General features: G+C 33.4%; 2 protein-coding genes across 3 annotated transcripts in view; one reads left to right on the top strand and one right to left on the bottom strand.

Annotated features, from left to right (window-relative positions):
• LOC149785215 (NAD-dependent protein deacylase sirtuin-5, mitochondrial-like) overlaps window positions 1-8174 on the top strand; it is a 65214-nt gene extending 57040 nt beyond the window's left edge. The window contains exon 9 of the mRNA XM_089979030.1: window positions 1910-8174. Within this exon, the coding sequence (XP_089835156.1) occupies window positions 1910-1988 (79 nt within the window). The 3' untranslated portion in view covers window positions 1989-8174. The remainder of the gene's footprint in view (window positions 1-1909) is intronic.
• LOC149785216 (homeodomain-interacting protein kinase 2-like) overlaps window positions 7838-20748 on the bottom strand; it is a 93932-nt gene continuing 81021 nt past the window's right edge. For both annotated transcript variants that reach the window (XM_089979029.1, XM_089979028.1), the window contains one exon: window positions 7838-20250. In XM_089979029.1, the coding sequence (XP_089835155.1) occupies window positions 19902-20250 (349 nt within the window). In that variant the 3' untranslated portion in view covers window positions 7838-19901. The remainder of the gene's footprint in view (window positions 20251-20748) is intronic.

A 20748-nucleotide genomic window follows, 5' to 3' on the forward strand; every position in this document is an offset into this window, starting at 1 on the left:
TTTACTTACAAAGTGCCCATGGCCAGGTTAGGACTTAAAATTATTTACTTACAAAGTGCCATTGGCCAGGTTAGGACTTGAACCTATATGCTTACAAAGTGCCCATGGCCAGGTTAGGACTTAAACCTATATGCTTACAAAGTGCACATGGCTAGGTTAGGAATTAAAATTATTTACTTACAAAGTGCCTATGGCCTGGTTAGGACTTAAAATTATTTACTTACAAAGTGCCCATGGCCAGGTTAGGACTTAAAATTATTTACTTACAAAGTGCCATTGGCCAGGTTAGGAATTAAAATTATTTACTTACAAAGTGCCCATGGCCAGGTTAGGCCTTAAAATTATTTACTTACAAAGTGTCATTGGCCAGGTTAGGACTTAAACCTATATGCTTACAAAGTGCCCATGCCCTTGTTAGGACTTAAACCTATATGCTTACAAAGTACCCATGGCCAGGTTAGGACTTAAAATTATTTACTTACAAAGTGCCCATGGCTAGGTTAGGACTTAAAATTATTTACTTACAAAGTGCCCATGGCCAGGTTAGGACTTAAAATTATTTACTTACAAAGTGCCATTGGCCAGGTTAGGAATTAAAATTATTTACTTACAAAGTGCCCATTGGTCAGTTTAGGACTTAAAATTATTTACTTACAAAGTGCCATTGGCCAGGTTAGGACTTAAACCTATATGCTTACAAAGTGCCCATGGCCAGGTTAGGACTTAAACCTATATGCTTACAATGTGCCCATGGCCAGGTTAGGACTTAAAATTATTTACTTACAAAGTGCCCATGGCTAGGTTAGGACTTAAAATTATTTACTTACAAAGTGCCCATGGCCAGGTTAGGAATTAAAATTATTTACTTACAAAGTGCCCATGGCCAGATTAGGACTTAAACCTATATGCTTACAAATATGATAAATAAAATTGACAAGTTCAGATATAAATGTTTATTCTCTGTTTGTCAAAGCTTTTGTTTTAATAAATAAATGTTCATGTCTGTGAGAGAAAATGTGAAACTAACCTTCAGACATTGACAGCAGGAAGGAAATGACAGACTTTAACAGTGTACTGTGTAACAACATTACAGAGTTTAAAATTTGCAGAACATAAAGCAGTTCTCTCAATATTTTTGACTTGCAACCTAGCAGACTTGAACTTGCCTGAGCAAAAGTTGAGATTGTCCCAGGTCATTGAGCATGATGACAGCTTAAAAATTATTTGACTATATAGTATATCAGTTAACATTGATAATAACTTCTGAACAGGTTTTTGTAAAAAACATAGAAAAAGAACATTAATTATTTCAGTTCCTTAGAGTACCTATATGTTGATATCACTGGAAAGAATGTTCTTTGTTGTTGTCTTACCTTTTTTATGCTTGTATAGAGTCAGGTAGGTAAAGATAGGTAGTTAGGGTTGTAAGTAGACAATTAAAAGCTAAAACTGTTAATTTGAATATATATGCAAGTTTAAAATGTGAAGAGAAAGTATTGCAAACCCACTTTAGTTAGTAATAAGGCTAATATGTTGTCAAGGTTGCTAAACATATTTTTGGCATAATAAAATTTTTATTATGGCTAATGGAGACTGTCAAAAGTAAAAGTGAGGTATGTAATTATTGATCACTGTGCAGTTGTCACAGTCAGCAGTAGTAATCCACTTACATACATTAGGCTCCTCCATCATAAAACTTTACGTCACTCCGAATCTTTCTCAGAAAAACTCAGGCCAAATAAAAGGTTGCGTTTATCAATTTGGAGTAAGATTTCCAAGTTTTGAGTAACATTTATAATTACTGAAATTTTTCAAATGGATCGGCCTGAGGCTTGTTTTTAGTATGTGAAAAAGAAGAAGATGAAGACTGTCCTGTCCTTAGTAACACAGATTTTCTCATTCTTTTCAGATATCATTTCCAGGGCCCCGCAGGAGAAACATTACCTTCTGCCTTGGCTAGACATGAATCTGAGCCACAGGACTCATAGAATAAAAGTGTACCTGTAAATATCAAAACAAGCTATATACTCCTGAAATTACTGTCTGTACTTTTTGTATTTAATACTGAAATTGAATTGTGCAGATTTCAATTATTAGGTTGAGATAAGTTATTGAGGATTCAGGGTGCTGATAAAAGGAACATTTGGAACCAGTCTGAAAATGGATGCTGTTAAAAGAGAGCAATATGGTGGTTTGATGATAAATAGTAAAAATATTTGAAAGAAACAGTAGTAAGACTAATGAGTGATGTCACCGAAATACAGCAGTCATGCATTCTACAAATGCATCATGTTTTCTCATGTTTTAAGGATGTCATTGTTGTGTACACAGTAAGAAGAGCAAAGATCCAGATTTCTTGTCACACAAGATCCACAGTTTAATTATGGTGGACTGTGCTGTGTTGGCAATTTTGTTGATTTGCTTACATCTTGATACATGTTCATAAAGAACAAGGTATAAAAAAATCAGCCTAGCTTATTTACTTGCTAATCTGTCTGTGATTTATGTCCATAGAGTCTCTGTATTTTCCTTTTTTCTTCCTTTGGATTAATATCATGGTTCAGGATCTTTTATATATGCCTTTTCTAGTTGAATAAAAAGTGAGCTGAAAAAATGGGAATTCTTGTGGGTTGTTTCTTCAGATTCTGTTGATTGGTTAAGAGAAAGTTTTTCTGTTTTTAGTGTGGTGTTATATTGGATAGTGAAGCTGCGTAACTTAAGAAATACTGAACAGCCTTCATACCAGCATATTTTCTACCTTTGTTTAAATTCTGTTGAGGGATTGTTGGGAAGAAGTCACTAAAGGTTTGTCTCTTTTAAGAAATTGGCCATTTTAGATGGCAGTTCTGAATATTTTGTCGATTGAGAAAATCTCTATTCCTTATTATTTTTTGTCAAATTAAGAGTAGTGTTAGAATGGGCATTTTGCCTGTTTATTTTACCTTTTGGGCCTGCTGATACATGTAACAGCCTCTCTTGCCCATGACTTGGCAAGCAGGCAGTATGCTATGTGCAACCTATGGCTGATTAGCATCAATAATCCACAAAAGTGAACAGTCATAGGGGATAGCGGCTAATGACATGTATTAAGAGTAGTGTTAGAATGGGCATTTTGTATTAAGAGTAGTGTTAGAATGGGCATTTTGCCTGTTTATTTTACCTTTTGGGCCTGCTGATACATGTAACAGCCTCTCTTGCCCATGACTTGGCAAGCAGGCAGTATGCTATGTGCAACCTATGGCTGATTAGCATCAATAATCCACAAAAGTGAACAGTCATAGGGGACCCACAATAGTAATAGTGCCAAAACTGGTCAAATTAACACTACTCATACTATGTACAACCCATGGAGTGAGTAGCAAGTAGAGCAGACTGTGTATGGTATCTGCAAACATCAGTCAGGTTGCTTAGCAACCTTGCCCAAACTATACAAAGTTTGCTGTGTGATTACAACTCGGGCAGATTTGATCAAAATGGCTGATCTTAACTTTTATTATTTGGAGATCCACAGCTGCACAATTTCTATTTTGTGATAAGAGGTGTTTTTTTATTTCCACTAATACAGTCTCAAATTCGATCATGCTGACTACTTAAACCTGGAGTAATTTAAGAAATACCTTAACTGTGTCTTTGCCACAACACACTGGTAGCTCAGTTCATCCATCACAACTAACTACTGTGGAACAAATCTGCATGGTTGTTGGTAGTGACTGGTGTTGTTAGGCTGAATGCAGAATTTTCTACTGGAACATCAAGACATTAAAAGTTCAGGTAGATGATATAAGGAACTTTCATCTTTTGTTGCACTGCAGTGAATTCGAGAATGTTTTTAACTGGTTCTGGCATTATTGTCCACTGCAGTTTTCCTCTGATACCACCACAGTAAAAGTCATGGTCAGTGAGCAGTTGTTGAGTGCTAAATAAATTCATGCAACATCAGCATGGATATTTCTTACTATGATGATTGCTATGTTGAACAACATTCTTTATCCATACATACATATATTGTGATACCAATTGGAAATCAAAACATACCACTGGGTAACAACAAATCCGAGTTCATTCATGTTGCCCATGTGGAGATAGTGCAAGTGGATAAAATCCTTTATTGTAATCAAACACATTAACAGCAATACCAGGGTTAAGTGATTCAGATTTGTTCATTGTGGATTTGGTAACCTGCGTGGTGAATTCAATATTACCAAAGTTGAGTTCACCCATGTGCTGCTGTTATTTTCCTAGTATGCCTTGGATATTACTCACCGGATATAATCGTGACAAAATTGTCCTTTTAAAATGTATGTTGTCAAAATTCTTTACATTCATCATTGAGCTTGGCAGGACCCACATTGGTGTTGGTATGTAACTGGATCCACAAAAGGGTTGATATGGTGAGAGATTACCTCAACTTAAGCCATTCTGTCCATAGTCCATCTGAATCCGCCATTGGTGTATTTCTACAGTGCCTCTATGATCTATTCAATGCCTTTGTCAATTTTATCAATAATGATTCTGTTGTCATTACAGTTCAGGACTGCACAGGCACCATTGTGAATCCACAGTGTTGTCATTTTGTCATTTTAAATCCATCTTTGTGACAACTAAGTGGCATAACCAGATGTAACTCCAGGAATCATATTTATTAACAGCTGTCAAGTGTCTTTACCTGGCTTGTAGGTGGATGGGATAATTATCATGTGAGTTTCTAAATCACCACTCTGCGTATGAAGTTTGAATTCAGGTACTTTTGATTGCTGTGCTCAATCATGAACTTGCTCATTAGCAATAGCTATCATAATGATGGTGTTTTTCATCCTCAATATGAAGATGTTTTGTTCAAATGTTTTCTATCTCAAGTATGTCAGCTTCTCTTGCACCTCTTAATATTTCTACATATCCTCACATGAAACTTGTTTTAGTACTGTTGCTTTTTTATTAACAGCTGGTGATGGATTAACAACCAGTGGTGGTTAGTGACCAATGGCAGATTCTGTGCAAGTCTCAATTATTCAAGTATGTTGGCCTTTTGCACAAGACTTGTTTTTTTATTACATGCTACTTTGAAGTTTGCTTTGGCTGAGGCATGGTATGCATGCTTATGTAAGGAAAACCATCTCTAAATAAGAAAACTGTTCAATTGCTTTGATCCTACCAATTAAATAATTTATTTCTTTGTCTGTCTGTTCAGTCACAGATGTTTGTATTTTTCATGCCTTCTAATAATCACAAACAGATCCACATTGCCTACAGAGTCAAATCCACATTACCAGCAGAATCAGATCAACATAACCAGCTGTCAAAATCCACATTGCCAGCAGTCTGATCCACATGGCCAGCAGTCAAATCCACATTGCCAGCAGTCAGATCCACATAGCCAGCAGTCTGATCAACATAGCCAGCAGTCAGATCCACATGGCCAGTAGTCAAATCCACATTGCCAGCAGCCTGATCCACATAACTAGCAGAGTCAAATCCACATGGCCAGCAGAGTCAAATCCACATAGCCAAAAACACATTGCCAGCAGTCTGATCCACATGGCCAGCAGTCAGATCCACATTGCCAGCAGTCTGATCCACATGGCCAGCAGAGTTGATTACATGATTTGACTTTGATGCCATATTTAAAGCATGTTTGAGTGCCTAGGCCAGTAGATAACACTACGTGTTTTACAGTATTTGAAGTGGCATCTTCAGCTGTCAAGTTTATATTTTTCACGGCGTACACCTTTGCATTCATTGCAACCCAATGCCATTGAGCTTTATAAGTGGGAGTTTATCTAATTGGGCCTAAACACATGATAGATCTTCATTCATCTTGATCTTAAGTACTACATAATCATTTTGTAAATAAACTGGTACATTATATGAATTATATGAATATTCCGTAACAAATAAATCCAGAAACTCATGGAGAAAGTATCTTAAGTTCATCGAAACCCAAATAAGCTCCAATGATGATCCATCGCTAAGTATTGCACCAACTCACATACAACCGTTTGGATCATCAGATCCAATGATTCGAAACATGCTGGAGCATTTTGAGATCTCAGATTTGGTTTTTGTTCCTCTTGACTTAAAAAGGGGTCATAAAATTCCATCAGTGGATGCCATTGTTTCTTCCAGTTGCTGGCATTGTATCTTGTTTATAAGCCTATCATGATTTTATACAAAAAACCTATGGAGTCCACCAATGGTAACACGGAGTTGTAAATTAGCCCTTGTCAAATAATTCAGCGTGCCTATTCCAGTGTCCCGATTGTGAAATTCCTTTACAGCACAAGATAAAATATCTTTTGGAGCAGTCTGCATTAATAACCTCAAATGACCTATCCCTGAAGACTGCACCAACATAACTTTTGTCAGGATGATATACATACCCAAAAATATAATACTTCTTTTAAATTTCATCAAAACTTAAGGTTGTTCAACAACAGCCATTACTAACTTCCTCTTATACTCGCACTGTATTCTTCTGCTACATGGTATATCAGTCTGTAAAACTCTTAGATTCCAATCCTCTATAATACTCCACCAAAAACACCCGTTTAATTGGTTCACTCTTGGATGTCTTCCACATTAGAGCTATAATCATCAAAAGTTTATGATGTAGTGGGCAATCTAGTCAGATACTCTACTTTTTTTTACACCATATTATATAAAGTCTTTTTCTTATTTTCCTCCAAAACCTACCTAATTTTTTTTGTTCTATTTCTAAGGTTATTCCCAAGTTAATCAATTTATCAATGTGTTCCAAGTATACGCTTGAAAACGCATATAACATTATTTGTGCTTCTCTGATAAATCAATATGATAATTCAAACAATTCAGTGATCCAAGTTTGTCTTTTGGTAGCTTAATGCCATTTCTAGAGACCTCTGTACACTTCCTCAAAATATTTTTAGCCTAGATCTAATTTTTTACCATTTTATATCAGTCATTCTCTAATATAAAACTTATGCTACCTCCATTAACAGTTTCCAGTTCATAACTTTAAAAATCACTGTCACTATCATCAGTCAGTTATTGCCAAACGAAATCATCTTAAGACGAATCACTCTGGGAATCAGTCCTTTCAGGTTTTCTGGGTAGCCCATGTATTAAACATGCAATTTAAAACTTCCTTCAAATTTAGTTTCAACAACCATTCATATAAAGCCAAAGAACATAGGTGTGTCTACAGTTGCCAGATGTCACGACAAGTGCTATGATACATCGGTCATCAGCACTACTCATGTTGGGGCAGTTAACTAAAAAAAATTGTATTCTGCAGTTTTATATGTGCAACTTTCAACTAATTTATGGGCGTTCTCGCACATCACTGCTATCCAAGTGCATAAATTTGTACATATTTTGCACAATTTTAGCTGCATTTTAATGTATGGAAGAACACCATACAGGTTGAATGTAGCAAAGCATGCTCTGCTAATTGTAATTTACATGTAACCATCCCTGTCTAATCCTAAAAACACAAAATTGTATTTAATACTCATTGGTTACATAAACCAGCTTTCACAAACCACACATTCAGCCAGCCAACTTGAAATGTACATGGGCAGGAAGTGTTCACCATTCTCCTTTATACCACTTCTCCCCCAATGAAATGGGTTAATGAAAAGCTGTTTACTTCATGAACTCAAATTAATGTCATTTTTATCTGTACAAGACAAAGCTCACTGAATACTACTGTGCAATTTCTGTGGTGATTGTCTCCCCCCCACCACAAAATGCACTTTTTTCTTTCTTCCTTACCAATTATTATGTGTACTACTTCTGTCTTTCACCAAGACATTTCTAATCCTGTCATAACATAAATGCATGAAAAAAGACAAAACAAGACTTGTAGACTGAATATATTCATTTTATTATTCCTATTGATCCCAGGTGAAGAGATACAAATGATGCCTATAGATAATTAATACATACCATATAGTTTTCACACCTTAAAATAGGGGCAAATCCAGTAACCTGGCAACAAAAACCAACCAGTGAGTTACCTGCCCATGTCAGACTTGGGGAAGGGATACAATAGTATTGCACACATTAATTTGCAAAATCTATATTAGGCTAGTACAAATGTTACTTTCTTGTCAAAAATAGTGTTTTTTGTTTGCTGCATTTCTAATTTTGTTGGGAATAAACAAAATTTACACTGACCTTGAAAAGTACATTTTTTTCTTAATACATTTTATTTTTGCTCCCCCCCCCCTCGATATTGACAATTTATGATCAGAACTTTTAGTTCCACAATGATTATTATATCTGGTATAAAAGACCAAAAGTTCTTTAACAGTGCCAGATTTTGGTTAAGTCACCCTACCATCACTCTCTGCCAAATTAAACAATAAAGACCAAGCAATGAATGTTTGATGTCCGACTACAGATAAATAGATCAAGGAAGTTCAAATTCTGTTCCGTGTCAGTACAATAGTCTAGATCTATTCCATTTAAATTTGTACAAACCACAAGCAAGTTCAAATACAGTCTAGATCTATTCCATTTAAATTTGTACAAACCACAGGCAAGTTCAAATACAGTCTAGATCTATTCCATTTAAATTTGTACAAACCACAGGCAAGCTTACATTGCCAACTCTTAGTAAACCCCAACAAACCTTTCCTGAAAAAAAGGTAATACATCTTAGCTTTCTTCATTCACAGAAGATGTGCTCTGATTTGACATGGATTAAGAACAGTACTATTCTGGATTTCTCATGTTTAAGATCAAATAGTAGATCTAACTAGTTGATTGGTGTTACAATTGTTATAATACTTCATGAGACAGACTTGAACAAATTGAAAGACACCTCATTTTAAATACATTAGAAATTTAATTTCAGTACTCCCAACAAGGTCAAGAAAAGTTTTGAAGTGCAACAAAACCAACAAAAGCTGTTTTAGCTGCTAATGTGAATGCAATACTGATTTTCTAAATAATATTGTGATCGCTGAATCCAGATTTTCAAAAATCTTCCAATGAACTTAAAAGATATTGATTAAAATTTAATTATACAAAATTCAACTATAATGCTGTTGAATACAGTAATAAATCTGTGAGTAGTTAGAATAAAAATTGCCACACACATAAATTACAAATTAGAAGCTGCTTCTGAGTAAAGCCATAACCCTTTTATATCCATTACTCTGATCTACATGCAAAGATAAAGGTCTACAAGGGACCAAGATTTCATTTGTACGATGTCCCATGCACTTGTTACTCTTTGGAAACTGGTATACCTACCTAATGAGATCTTACATTACAGACAAGCCTTGCATTAAAAAAGGCAAAGAATGAAATGAAATACAGCTGTTCTTGTCTAATGGCCAACGATACAGTGAAAATTACAGTATTTTAATTTTCTTTGTTAAATGAGAGTATTTAAATTAATTTGCATCTAGTTTCATGACTAGTGATGTTTTTTTCTTTCTTCTTCACATTTATAGTAATATTCTGAAGATTACAAAAGATTACTTTCCTTTGTAGCTGAAAGGTCCATGTTCTATACAGAATGTACATTCTGACACATCAGATATCATTTCTCCTGACAACAAAGTTTGTTTGTAAAGTGCACCCCCATAATTTAAGTTGCAAAAAAACCATCTAATGAACAACCCTGAAGCTTATGCACTGAATGAAGGATTTATCCTTTTAAAGATCAAGACACAAATCAACAGCATTATGTCAAGTACAAGAGTGCACCAAATATGGTGCTAAATCATATGTACTCCAACTGATGTAAATTTCAAAGTACGTATGTTGATATTAATAATAAATAGGATATAAAATGGTTTTGGCTTTAAAACTCTGAATGTAGTATTATCTATAACAGCGAAATTACTCTCTAACAAACCACACACGCTACAAATGACTAGACAAAAAATACAATCAAATGCAATAATAAGAAAGAAAAAACCTTAAAAAGTGCAGGCAATGTGAGGCCGAGGCTCTGGTCTAAAACTGTAACCAATTTACAAAAAAAGTGAACATTATTGAGAAGAGAAACTCACCTATACCATACCCATATAAAGTGTGTGTGTGATTTAATATAAAAAGAAAAGGCTTTAATAAATTAATCTATATCTAGTTTGAAAACACTGAACTAATCCTTCTACCTGAATGACAAGTTTGAACCTGGTGTAGTCAATTGTAAAACATATTATTTGATAATGTTTTGTACTCTTCCATTTTTGTCCCAACATATAACTTAATAAAAGTTAATATTAAATTTCACAACATGAAGAAAATGAATGATCCATTTTTCTAGAATGCTTTTTTTTTATTTTTTGTTTTTTTTAATTCTGGACACATCTCTTACAAAAACTGTTGTCTCGAAAGAAAACAAGCAAAGCACATATTCCTAATATTCAGGTTAACAAATTCATATCATGGCAGGCAACTAACTACAAATACTATATCTGTTGTCAAGATGCTTTCTTGCTGTTGCCTTTCTTACAAGTTTAAGCTTTTTTTATCAGTACCACCTCAGAATGACCACAAAACCAAAAAAACAGACCTTCACTGCTGCCCATGCTGTTTGACGATGATGCTACAAGAAATTCCGCATTTTATGTGCTTTCTCCCAACACAAGATGTGCCCCATCAAACTATAATTCTTACTTAAAATATACATGGTGAGCGCCACTGTGCCATGTTCAGATATAAAGGGACAAGGATAAATAAGGGTCAAAATAATGTAGTGATAAAGCCTTGTCACATTTTTAACTTCTCGTTTTACGTGGCCTTTTCTACTAGTTTAGATATTAATCTGGATTTACAAGTCCATTTCAAAGAAGGAGTATGAATTTCACTAATGCTGATTATCCAAATCTATTGGGAGACACCAGTTTATCCAAGACTTTTTGTCCAGATAACTGACAAATTTATACAGAATAAATGGTGTATCCACAAAAGTTGGTCACTGAGACTGGAGAGTCCACAGAAGTGGTATCGGTACCAACGTTTTATTGAAAAAAAGATTACTTCACTGATATGCTTTTTTATTGCGTGTAATTTCATGGAATTCAACACTATTGGCACAAAACCATACGTACAAAATGCAGATACTGTGCTCAAGCAGACTTTTTGTTTTAATGGTTGGTACAGACTGAAAAAGCCAAAAGGTTCATAAACTATAAATATTCCCAATACAAATATGCATATAATTTTTCATTATCAGTTATTTCCTTTTATAGCATTTGTTTAATGGAATGTACATAATAAAATATCTGACCAGAGCTTGGAGCCTCAAATAATAATGCAAAATCCTTAAACACTATGTGCACATGAATAAATACTATTAACTACTGTTAATGTTAAAATGTAATGCAATTCAAGCTTAACTACCAACACATTAGTTAACCTCTCTCTCTCTCTTTCTAAATATATATATATATAGACAAAAGTTAGCACTGGTGAAATGCAAACACTTACATTTTATTAGTCTATCATTAGCATACAAGAAACAAACGGACAAATAATTTCTTTATTTTCCTGTCCCTTCTCAAATGCCATATTGCTGATTTCATTTCATACTCCAAAACTCTTTACAAGACTTTCATATCTGTAAAATGCATCAAGGGAAAACTACCAAACAAAGCAGCTGAATCCTAATCCACAAGGTAATATGCACCACAGAAAATATTCGACTGACTGAAATCTACTTTATCATTGGAAAATTTCAGCTCTTTTTCAAGCAATACTAAATTCAATGGACATTCCTTGATTTAAAGTTTATTCCTAATACTGACTCCCATCATTCACTGATCTAAAGTTAATCAATATTTAACAATAATTTGTTTGGTAAAAATATTAATGTACTCGCCAAGAACCTCATTTGAGATTTGATCCAGAATTGTTTTTCCTTTCCTACACAGCGTGTCATGAAATTCTTTCAGACTGTTTAGAGACAAACAGTCATACATACAATTATATTTTTATAAAGGATATGCATCCTAAAAAATGTTAATTAACATTTTATACAATTTTATAAAGTGTCTTGGTATTAAGGCCACTAGCATACAAAGTATCTAACTTATGAATCCAATAATTTTCTTTTATCAGTGCATGGAGACATGAATATACCGATTTTTATCTTTTGAAAGTTATTGGGTTCACAATTTAGATATTTGTAAGTTGTATAAAATGTTAATTAAAAAATTGATGTGTTGTATATCCTTAATAACAATATAATTGTATGTATGACTGGTTATTTTATTTTATGGATTCAGTTTTCATTCGAGATTCGTTTATCTTTATGATCCTGTCATATATAAATTGTTATGATGATGCATATCATTTATGACGTTATGTCAGTGATGTAATTGTTATTTTAAACATTTTTCAAAACATTTTGTGCCTGAAGAAGCATACAGTAAATGCAAAACTAGTTACACGGAAATTATCGGCAGTCGTGTCGGGGTTTTTAAAAAATTCCATTTCAGACAGTTTGTATTAATTCTTTAATTTAATTTGTATTCATTCTTTGCAAGTGCTTTTGAAGAGACTTTCAGACCTACTGCCATATTCTCCAATGCTAAAAGATGCCTACAAAGTTCAGTACTAAAACAATATATGGGTTAATATGAGATCATAATATGCAACAATAAGAAAAATGAGAAAGTACATGCAATGTTGCGAAATCAAATACACGAGTGAGAAGTGCAAACAAATAATACAAAGCATTATGTATGGTCAAAATACAATAAAAACAAACCATAAATAGACCAAAGAAAATCACTACTGTTATATTGACCTACTGAGTACAAAACAAATTTTACAGCTGAAAGAAAAAAGATCTGGAATATTATCCTAGGTTATGTGAAATATTGGGCATCAATGCTGGGGGAAAAGCCTTGGTACAATATGCATTAGAATGCAATTATAAAAAGATTTCATTTACCCAAGAAAGCTTTAAAAATAAGCAGAATAACAATCACTAATAATCAACAAACTCAGCACAAAAGAGCTAGGTTCACCACTACTGGATTTTTGTCCAACACCTATGGCACATTTTATTGCCAGTGATATGACTGCTGTCCAAAAACAATTCAGTTATATTATCTTTCCTGACATGTAAAGAAAAGATGGCTAAAATGTACAATAAAATGTTAACTAGATGTGTGTAGAAAATATCTGAACATAAAAGAAGGATAAAGTCTTGTGCCTTTTCTTTCAGAGACAAAGACTGCATTTATGCAATAATATCAATCTAGATTAAGAAATTTTTAGAACATTAAATTACTGCATGTGCACTAATCAAACTACTTCATCCCAAAGCCATTTCGGAATAGCTACAAAAGAATACAATTTTTAAAAAAATAAAATAAGACTGTTAGGCTGTATCACCATGTGTAATTTGATTTTATCTCTAAAAGTTTGACAAAAAAGCAATGGTTTGAAGCCGTTCTTAAACTGAGAAATCCCATAAACATAATTTTTTTGTTCTCCATAGCTATTATTTTAAGTGGTGAACCCAGCTGTCTTGGTTTATATTCATCTTACATCTTGTGTGAGGTTATATATATATATATATATATATATATATATATATATATATATATATATATATATATATATATATGGCAAGAATTTTAGTTGTAGCTGCTTCAATGAAATAATTTCACAAATTCAAAAAAAAAATATTAAAAAAATTAAAAGAAACTACCAAAATTACAGAAATGGTAGCAATTCATGAAGTCTTTTCTACTGCAATGAGAAATAAAAAGTGTTCCCTTATTTTCAATCTTTCACATGTTTTTGTTTTCTTAACAGGTAAATAAAGATTTCAATTTTGTTATTCCATTTCAATTTACTTCATTATCAACTTTTCAAAAATTAAAAATGAACACATACCAAGACCAATGCCCCTTACAATACACGTCATTCGTAATAATTTTTAAAAAAAACATACAATCAACTGTTACCCATTTCATTATATCCATATTGACAAAAATGTATATTACACTATCACGTTTTTACATGATGAATGTTGACCATGATAAACTTGATGAAATGACTGGAACTGATATAATACCAAAGCTGAGTATAGAATCATTAATCACAAAATTTACAGGACACCAGATTTAATTCTAATATGAGCATTTACGATATCCATGTTTTTGGTATCATTCTGTATCAGGTCCAGAGCACATTATGGGATAGGCAGGTTAGAAATTGACCGCGAAAGTCATGCAAATCGTTTCACAGTAACGTAGATGCTATGACTTTGCAAACATGTTTCACTTCATTGCCCAAGGGTCAATCAAACAATAAGACCTGCTCTGCAAAAATATGCAGATCTGCCAGCCCTCTCTGTAAAAAAAAAAATTCCACTCAAAATAATGAATAATGGATGTTACTCTCGATTTGGAAACAGTGCTCAAATGTGCAAATGCACCTCTTTGCTTGGTACAAGTATTTGGATTTAAGTCTTTTATGACAGTGGGGGTCAAAATTACTGCTTGTCCTATCTGTGATATCAACGAAACCAGTATGGATCCTGACCTGCTGGCATAGTGTGCAACGCAAATCAAATTCTAAGGAGTTGGCAGAGGGGTGCATGCATTATACAATTTTGACACCCAAAATACAAGAATAAGTAGCATTACTGGCAAAAGATAACTACAGAACTCTGAAAATGTACAGAATTGTTTTTTTCATTTTTTTTCTAAGAAAAGAAAGCATTATTTTTTACTTACCTTGAAAGAAGTAAACATTGATGGTTCAAGTGTGCACAAACCATCAATTACTTTTCATGACTGAGAACTGTATTCACATTTGAGAATTGTCTCCTTGACAAGACTGAGAATGTAAAGAAAATGGTCCAAGAAATTCTACAAAGTTAGAGTTTAGCCATAATTAAATGACAAGATTATCAATATATCGATCTCTGAACATAAAATACTTCATCTTCAAGAATTCCATTGTAATTAAGAATTTAACTTCTTATTTGACATAATTCATGAAGTCCCAATTCATGAAAATCAAGCACTGCATGAACTGCTGCTGCAAAATGATGGCTATTCATATAAAGTGTGTAATCGATTTTCAAGCCCAATGACTCCATGAATCCTGTAAAATATGAAATGTCAGTACTTAAAATTGGAAATAGTTAGAAAAACAGTAACGACTCTCAAGTGATAAACTATATTTTAAAAACTTTACAAATACTGTCAAAAGAAGCACATGAATGCACAAGTAGGAAAAATTCTGGTGTTATGAACCAACAAGCTCTCATTTTCTGCAACACAATGCAATTTTAGCCCCTGCAAACACTAGTTACCAAGCTTGGAAAATGTTTGTAATTATTGGTACATAAACTCAGCCTTTGGGTAATTTATCAGACTAAAATGCATTTTCATAGGCACAGACACCGGAAAAAATGTGAAAAATAGAATATGTGCTATAAATTACATCAATACATGGCACAATATATGATGAGTTTAATACTTTACAGCACTTCTGCTAATGGCATAAATGGATAATGAGAAAATGTACACAACATGCCAAGAAGATGCATTGAGCATTGTGAGACAAGTCATACTAATTACTGATTAGCTTAATTATAACTAAGATATTACAGGGAAATATTTTACATCTTAATGGCTATTATGGAAGTAATATTTTTGACACATTTCAGACAAGAAAAGTTGACAACTGGATACTTTTGACCAAATTCACAATATTCCTATTTTGTATTTTTCGTTTTTTTTATATTAACAATAAACAAACTTCAATAAAATATGTACAAGATCAAAAATTCAACTCTCAATACAACAAGAAGGAAGTAGAAGCACTTTATGACACCTCAGAACAATAGTGCTTATATGATGCCAAAAAGAACTGAGACATTTCATAATGTGTACTATTGGCCTTGAATAGTATCATTAAGACTTTCATAGTCATGAAAGACATTAACTCCCAATGAGTTGGGATGTCAATGCACATCAGAAAAAGTAATTTATTGTGCTTATAAAATATAATGGACCATGGAAAAACAGAGGTACCCACCCAGATGCAACTTTTCTGGTCAGAAAGTGTCTCCTGGGAAAGTGTCAATTAATTCTAAGTTACAAATCTCAGACCTAATTTACACAACAAAAGCTATTAACTTCTGATTAGCTTGATAATACAAAACAACAAAACGGCAGTAAAATGGGTACTATAACATACAACACAACAATACTATGTGGTGGATTAATATATAATAACAATGCGAAAAAAGCATAACCTGTGACATCATTTGATTAGTTAAAAATGGACAAAATCCGATATCTACATATTTAAAAGTGGTACACAAAAAGCCCACAAAAAGAGCAATTAATCTGCCACTATTATGTTGATTGGAATATTAGCACCTTGGAATACTAATAACATGATCAATGAATGTGTTGGCAACCAAGTTCCAATATTCCATTGCCATGAACCTGAACCGATTCAAGAAGCAGCAAATTAAAATCTGTCTATAAATAAATTGTACAAAATGAACACAAAATCAAAAGGAATAAGGAAACTAACATCAAATGCCCCGAAAAATGGCATCACATCTTAAATTTTTGACAACTAACCTACACAATACTTTCAAACATGGAGGGGGCAGACTGCTTTTTATTTCATTTCAGAATATTTTCAAATCTGTAGCAGCAGTGATTTTTCTTTCACTACACAATACTTTTAAATGTGATGAAGCAGAAATATTTTCTTTTACTACTTGCAAATGTGAAGCAGAAACAGTGATTTTTATTTCAGCACACAATACTTTCAAATATGGAGGGGTATAGGATGCATCCCAGTCACAAGTGCTTGAAAATGATCAACTTAATGATACAAAATGATTTCCACTGCTGACTGAAATTCTATCGCATGATTTCCCATCTTGAATTCTCACAAAGTAACTACCAAAGTGGAATCAAATTTACAGAACCAAAGAAAACAGTTTCAAATATGAACACAGCATCAAACATAAAAACCATCCAATGAAAGTATCTTTCTATAGGCTACCACATTAATTTGTCAGAAGGAGTATATTCACTTATCAAACAAGAGTGTTACAAGTGCACCAGTATAAAACAATAATGCTCGAAATACGATAAACCAATGGATAAATCATTCATAATTGGAGGCCAAGGGTGCTTAACTTTATTTTTAAGATGGCTTCACATGGAACAATGGTATACTTATTAAGTGCAAAAAGTAGCCATACTTTAAACCAGTCGTGGAACCAAAAATTTTTCTCCCTGTTCCCTGAATTGTTTCAACGAATACCATGTACAAATTTTCTGCAACTTGGGTATTGTTCTAACCAAGCCTAAGCCAGCCACGAGTCACAGTAAGAAGATTCAAATTCTGCAGTTCACAATGATGAGTATCCAAGTCACAACTATGGTGGAATAACTCTTGCTTGGACAGATATAAACTATTATATGGTCACTTGTCACAAACTGTAGAGAACAAAAGAAATGTTTGGCTGGCTTTCTCATGCTAAGTCACTTTTACTGTTACTATTACTAGTTAATTGGTATAATATGAGATTACATCACAGCGGACTAATAACCAAGGCACAAAACAAGCACCACTCACCCCTTCCGATATAAAACTACACTGTCATTAAACACATTCAAAATGAGTGCATTATGTAACAGATACAAATAATGCTAAATTTGCGAAGAAAAATTAAACCAAAAACAAAACCAGATATAGGTCAAAAGAAGAAGGATGCCCCACCACAACACCTTAAATGACCTAAACATTGTGATTGAGTGTAAGAAGTTAATACTCATTGCTGGTCTTCAGGACACTCAATATTTGTGCCAATTCCTAAAGCATGCAACAACTGACGGGCAGTTAGGTATTTGTTACAAAGGATGTAATAAGTAAACTAGCACTAATATCATATATATAAACTCTTCAAAACAACTGAATCACAAAAGATTGATTTTATTATAGTGAAAGAACATTATTTAGTACCCCCTAAAATTCACAATTCTGTGTACCATGTAAAATTTTAATCATCTATTCTCTGCGAACATCATTACCAAGTAATAAATGAAATGTAAAGATGTAACAAATTTGAGTTCCTGATGACCAACAATTTTCTAATTATTATAAACAGAAAAAAAAGTCCAAGCTAAAGCAATGTACTGGAGAGAAGAGAAAAAAAGGTGCTGGCAAGGAACATTCTTACATTACATTAACTCAAACACACCATCCTAACTGACACACAAGTATTAATTGCTAGAAACAATTGTTTCCTTTGGTAAAATATTGAAAATATTAATTATCACAAAAATATATGTGCATAAACACTACATTTACAATGTAATTATTCTAATTACAAATGACAAAGATATCACCTATAGTATCTACATTCACACTGTACATCCAAGTCCAAGTCCAATAAATACAGATTAAAAATTCAGGGTGAAATCCATTTTCAATGAGTCTCTTTACATCTTCACATCTTATGTACAATTTCATCTACATTTTTATCTTTTAAAGATTTTCGGTTCTTTAAGACATAACATTCCATTCCAGATATAAATGCATACAATAAAAAAAATATCTTGCAAATTCCCTTAAGGAATCCAACGTTAATCTCCTTGTAGACATAAGAAGTGTGCAAGAAAAATACATTTACATTGTATTCCATGATAAAATCTTAAAGACACTGAAATTTAGCATAGAAAAATAACTGCCCACTATATTGACAAATTCATCCTTTTATCAGCGATAATAACTACTGAGGTATAATAATTCATTCCATTGTGTGGCTACATCGTAATACAAAAAAAAAGTGTGGAATTACAGGATGAACACGTTACAAATCACAGTTTAGTCATGCAGTACAAAAGATTCAAACTACTTGCTGAAAACATGATTTAAGTTCCACATCCCATATGTAATATCTATACTTTTGTATGCAATACAAGAAAATAGTGAGATAAAAGAAAATTTACATCACATATCTAGCTGTACAATGAACTACAATATAATAGTACGCAAGAAAAGATAAATGCGAAATTGATACAAGCTCATCTCTGTACACATTTCAAATTGTGTTGTGGTATCTGCCGATAAAAGATACTTTGCAGTTTCTATAAAAAAAAAAAAAAAAACCTCAAAAATGTCCATGCTGGAATCTAGCACAACATATCTGGCAATTTTCTTTTTAAAACAAAGTCTCATCTCTATTACCCACACCAGTATTGATACCAATATATGCTGACAGAATCCTCTTCAATTGAAAAGATTTGTCTGCTAAAGCAAACATACAAGCAAAAGCAAAAACATATCAAGTAAAAGGATTTTCTTTTTTCTGTTCAACTATAAGAATTCATAATAGAATCCAAAATGTATGTCAAGCTGTTTTTCATCAGTCCCCCGAGCTAAATGTCTAGAGCACATAATTTTGATATGTTGCAGAACTGCCTGAACCTTGCTCCTCATAAAAGTCCACAGATATTTTGCAAGTACAAGCCACAAAGCTTATATTATCATCAAGTAGGTGAAAAAAATGTCATGCCCAGTTTTGTAATTATGGGGTAAGGTCTCTATTCCCCAATCCTTTTCCTTCTCCACTTAAAACTAAATCATTCTGGAACACAAGTTATGCAATAAAAATACCACCTAAAAGTTATACATGTAGCTTCTGCACTCTCCAGATAAAAATATCTGAAAGTAAAATATAGTTTGTTACAAATCAATTAGTATTTAAGGCAACCATTCACAATCAGATGTGTCAAAACTGTTGAATTACAGAGCTAAAATCCAAGTGAAAGATCACATTTTTTAATTTTAAGAAAATAAAACACCTGGGTAATCCATTATCTCGTTGAAAGACAAAATGTTTGCCATCACAGATTAAGTTAAAAAAACAAAATTTCTGAAATTCAAACATACACCTTTTTCTATCCAGCAAAATATTGGTAGGGTCGTCCTCTGTTGGGGCTGATGGGATAGGTGGTGTAAATCCCTGATGATGTGGTCAAACCTGCATACTGTGATGCAATCGGTGAATGATAGGTCACAGTCGGAAGAGAGGAAGTCTGCAGAACAGGATGCACATGTGCTGGTAGTGGATGTGTGGTGTATTGCACATGTCGCGGGCTTTGATGCGCTGGGGGAGGTGCCAAAGTAGGCGAGAAGGGGCCATACTGACTCACCCCTGCTGGTATTGCCATCTGGGGTTGCTGATGTGCAGGTACTAGATAGTGATGAATCGGACTACCCTGCATTGTCTGTCTCCGCCGATAATCCCTAAAAGACATTATAATGAAAATTAAGTATATGAATGTATTAAATCACTGACTAATGTATATCTGAAAGCATTCAGAAAACCTAATCATCTCAGTTGACATCAAGAACAATTTTTGTATTACACAATTTGTAATGTATAAAGATCACTTTTGATCAAATTTTAAACCATCTTTTCTAGCCTCGTTACTTTTCTACTAACAACACTAGTGAACCATTCAGGCTGATTTTTAAAAGTTAAGGTTTTAGATCAGACTAGGCAGAAATCACAATATGAAAATGAAGCAATTTTTTAAGTAGATAATGTACAATGCATTCAGAGCTCATTTTTATAGCAGATAATGTAGATTATGCTAGGAACTCAGTTTTGCTAGTTATTTTTTAAGAGGTTCCTTGCAGCACAGTAATAGGCAGCAGTTACTACACAAGAGTTCTTGAACTTTATAACATCAATAATGGGTCACAACAGAAGCAGAGAACAATATCTATGAAACTGATGAC

This window comes from Sinohyriopsis cumingii, chromosome 13, assembly GCF_028554795.1.
Source record: "Sinohyriopsis cumingii isolate HCF-2022 chromosome 13, ASM2855479v2, whole genome shotgun sequence".
Classification (NCBI taxonomy): domain Eukaryota; kingdom Metazoa; phylum Mollusca; class Bivalvia; order Unionida; family Unionidae; genus Sinohyriopsis; species Sinohyriopsis cumingii.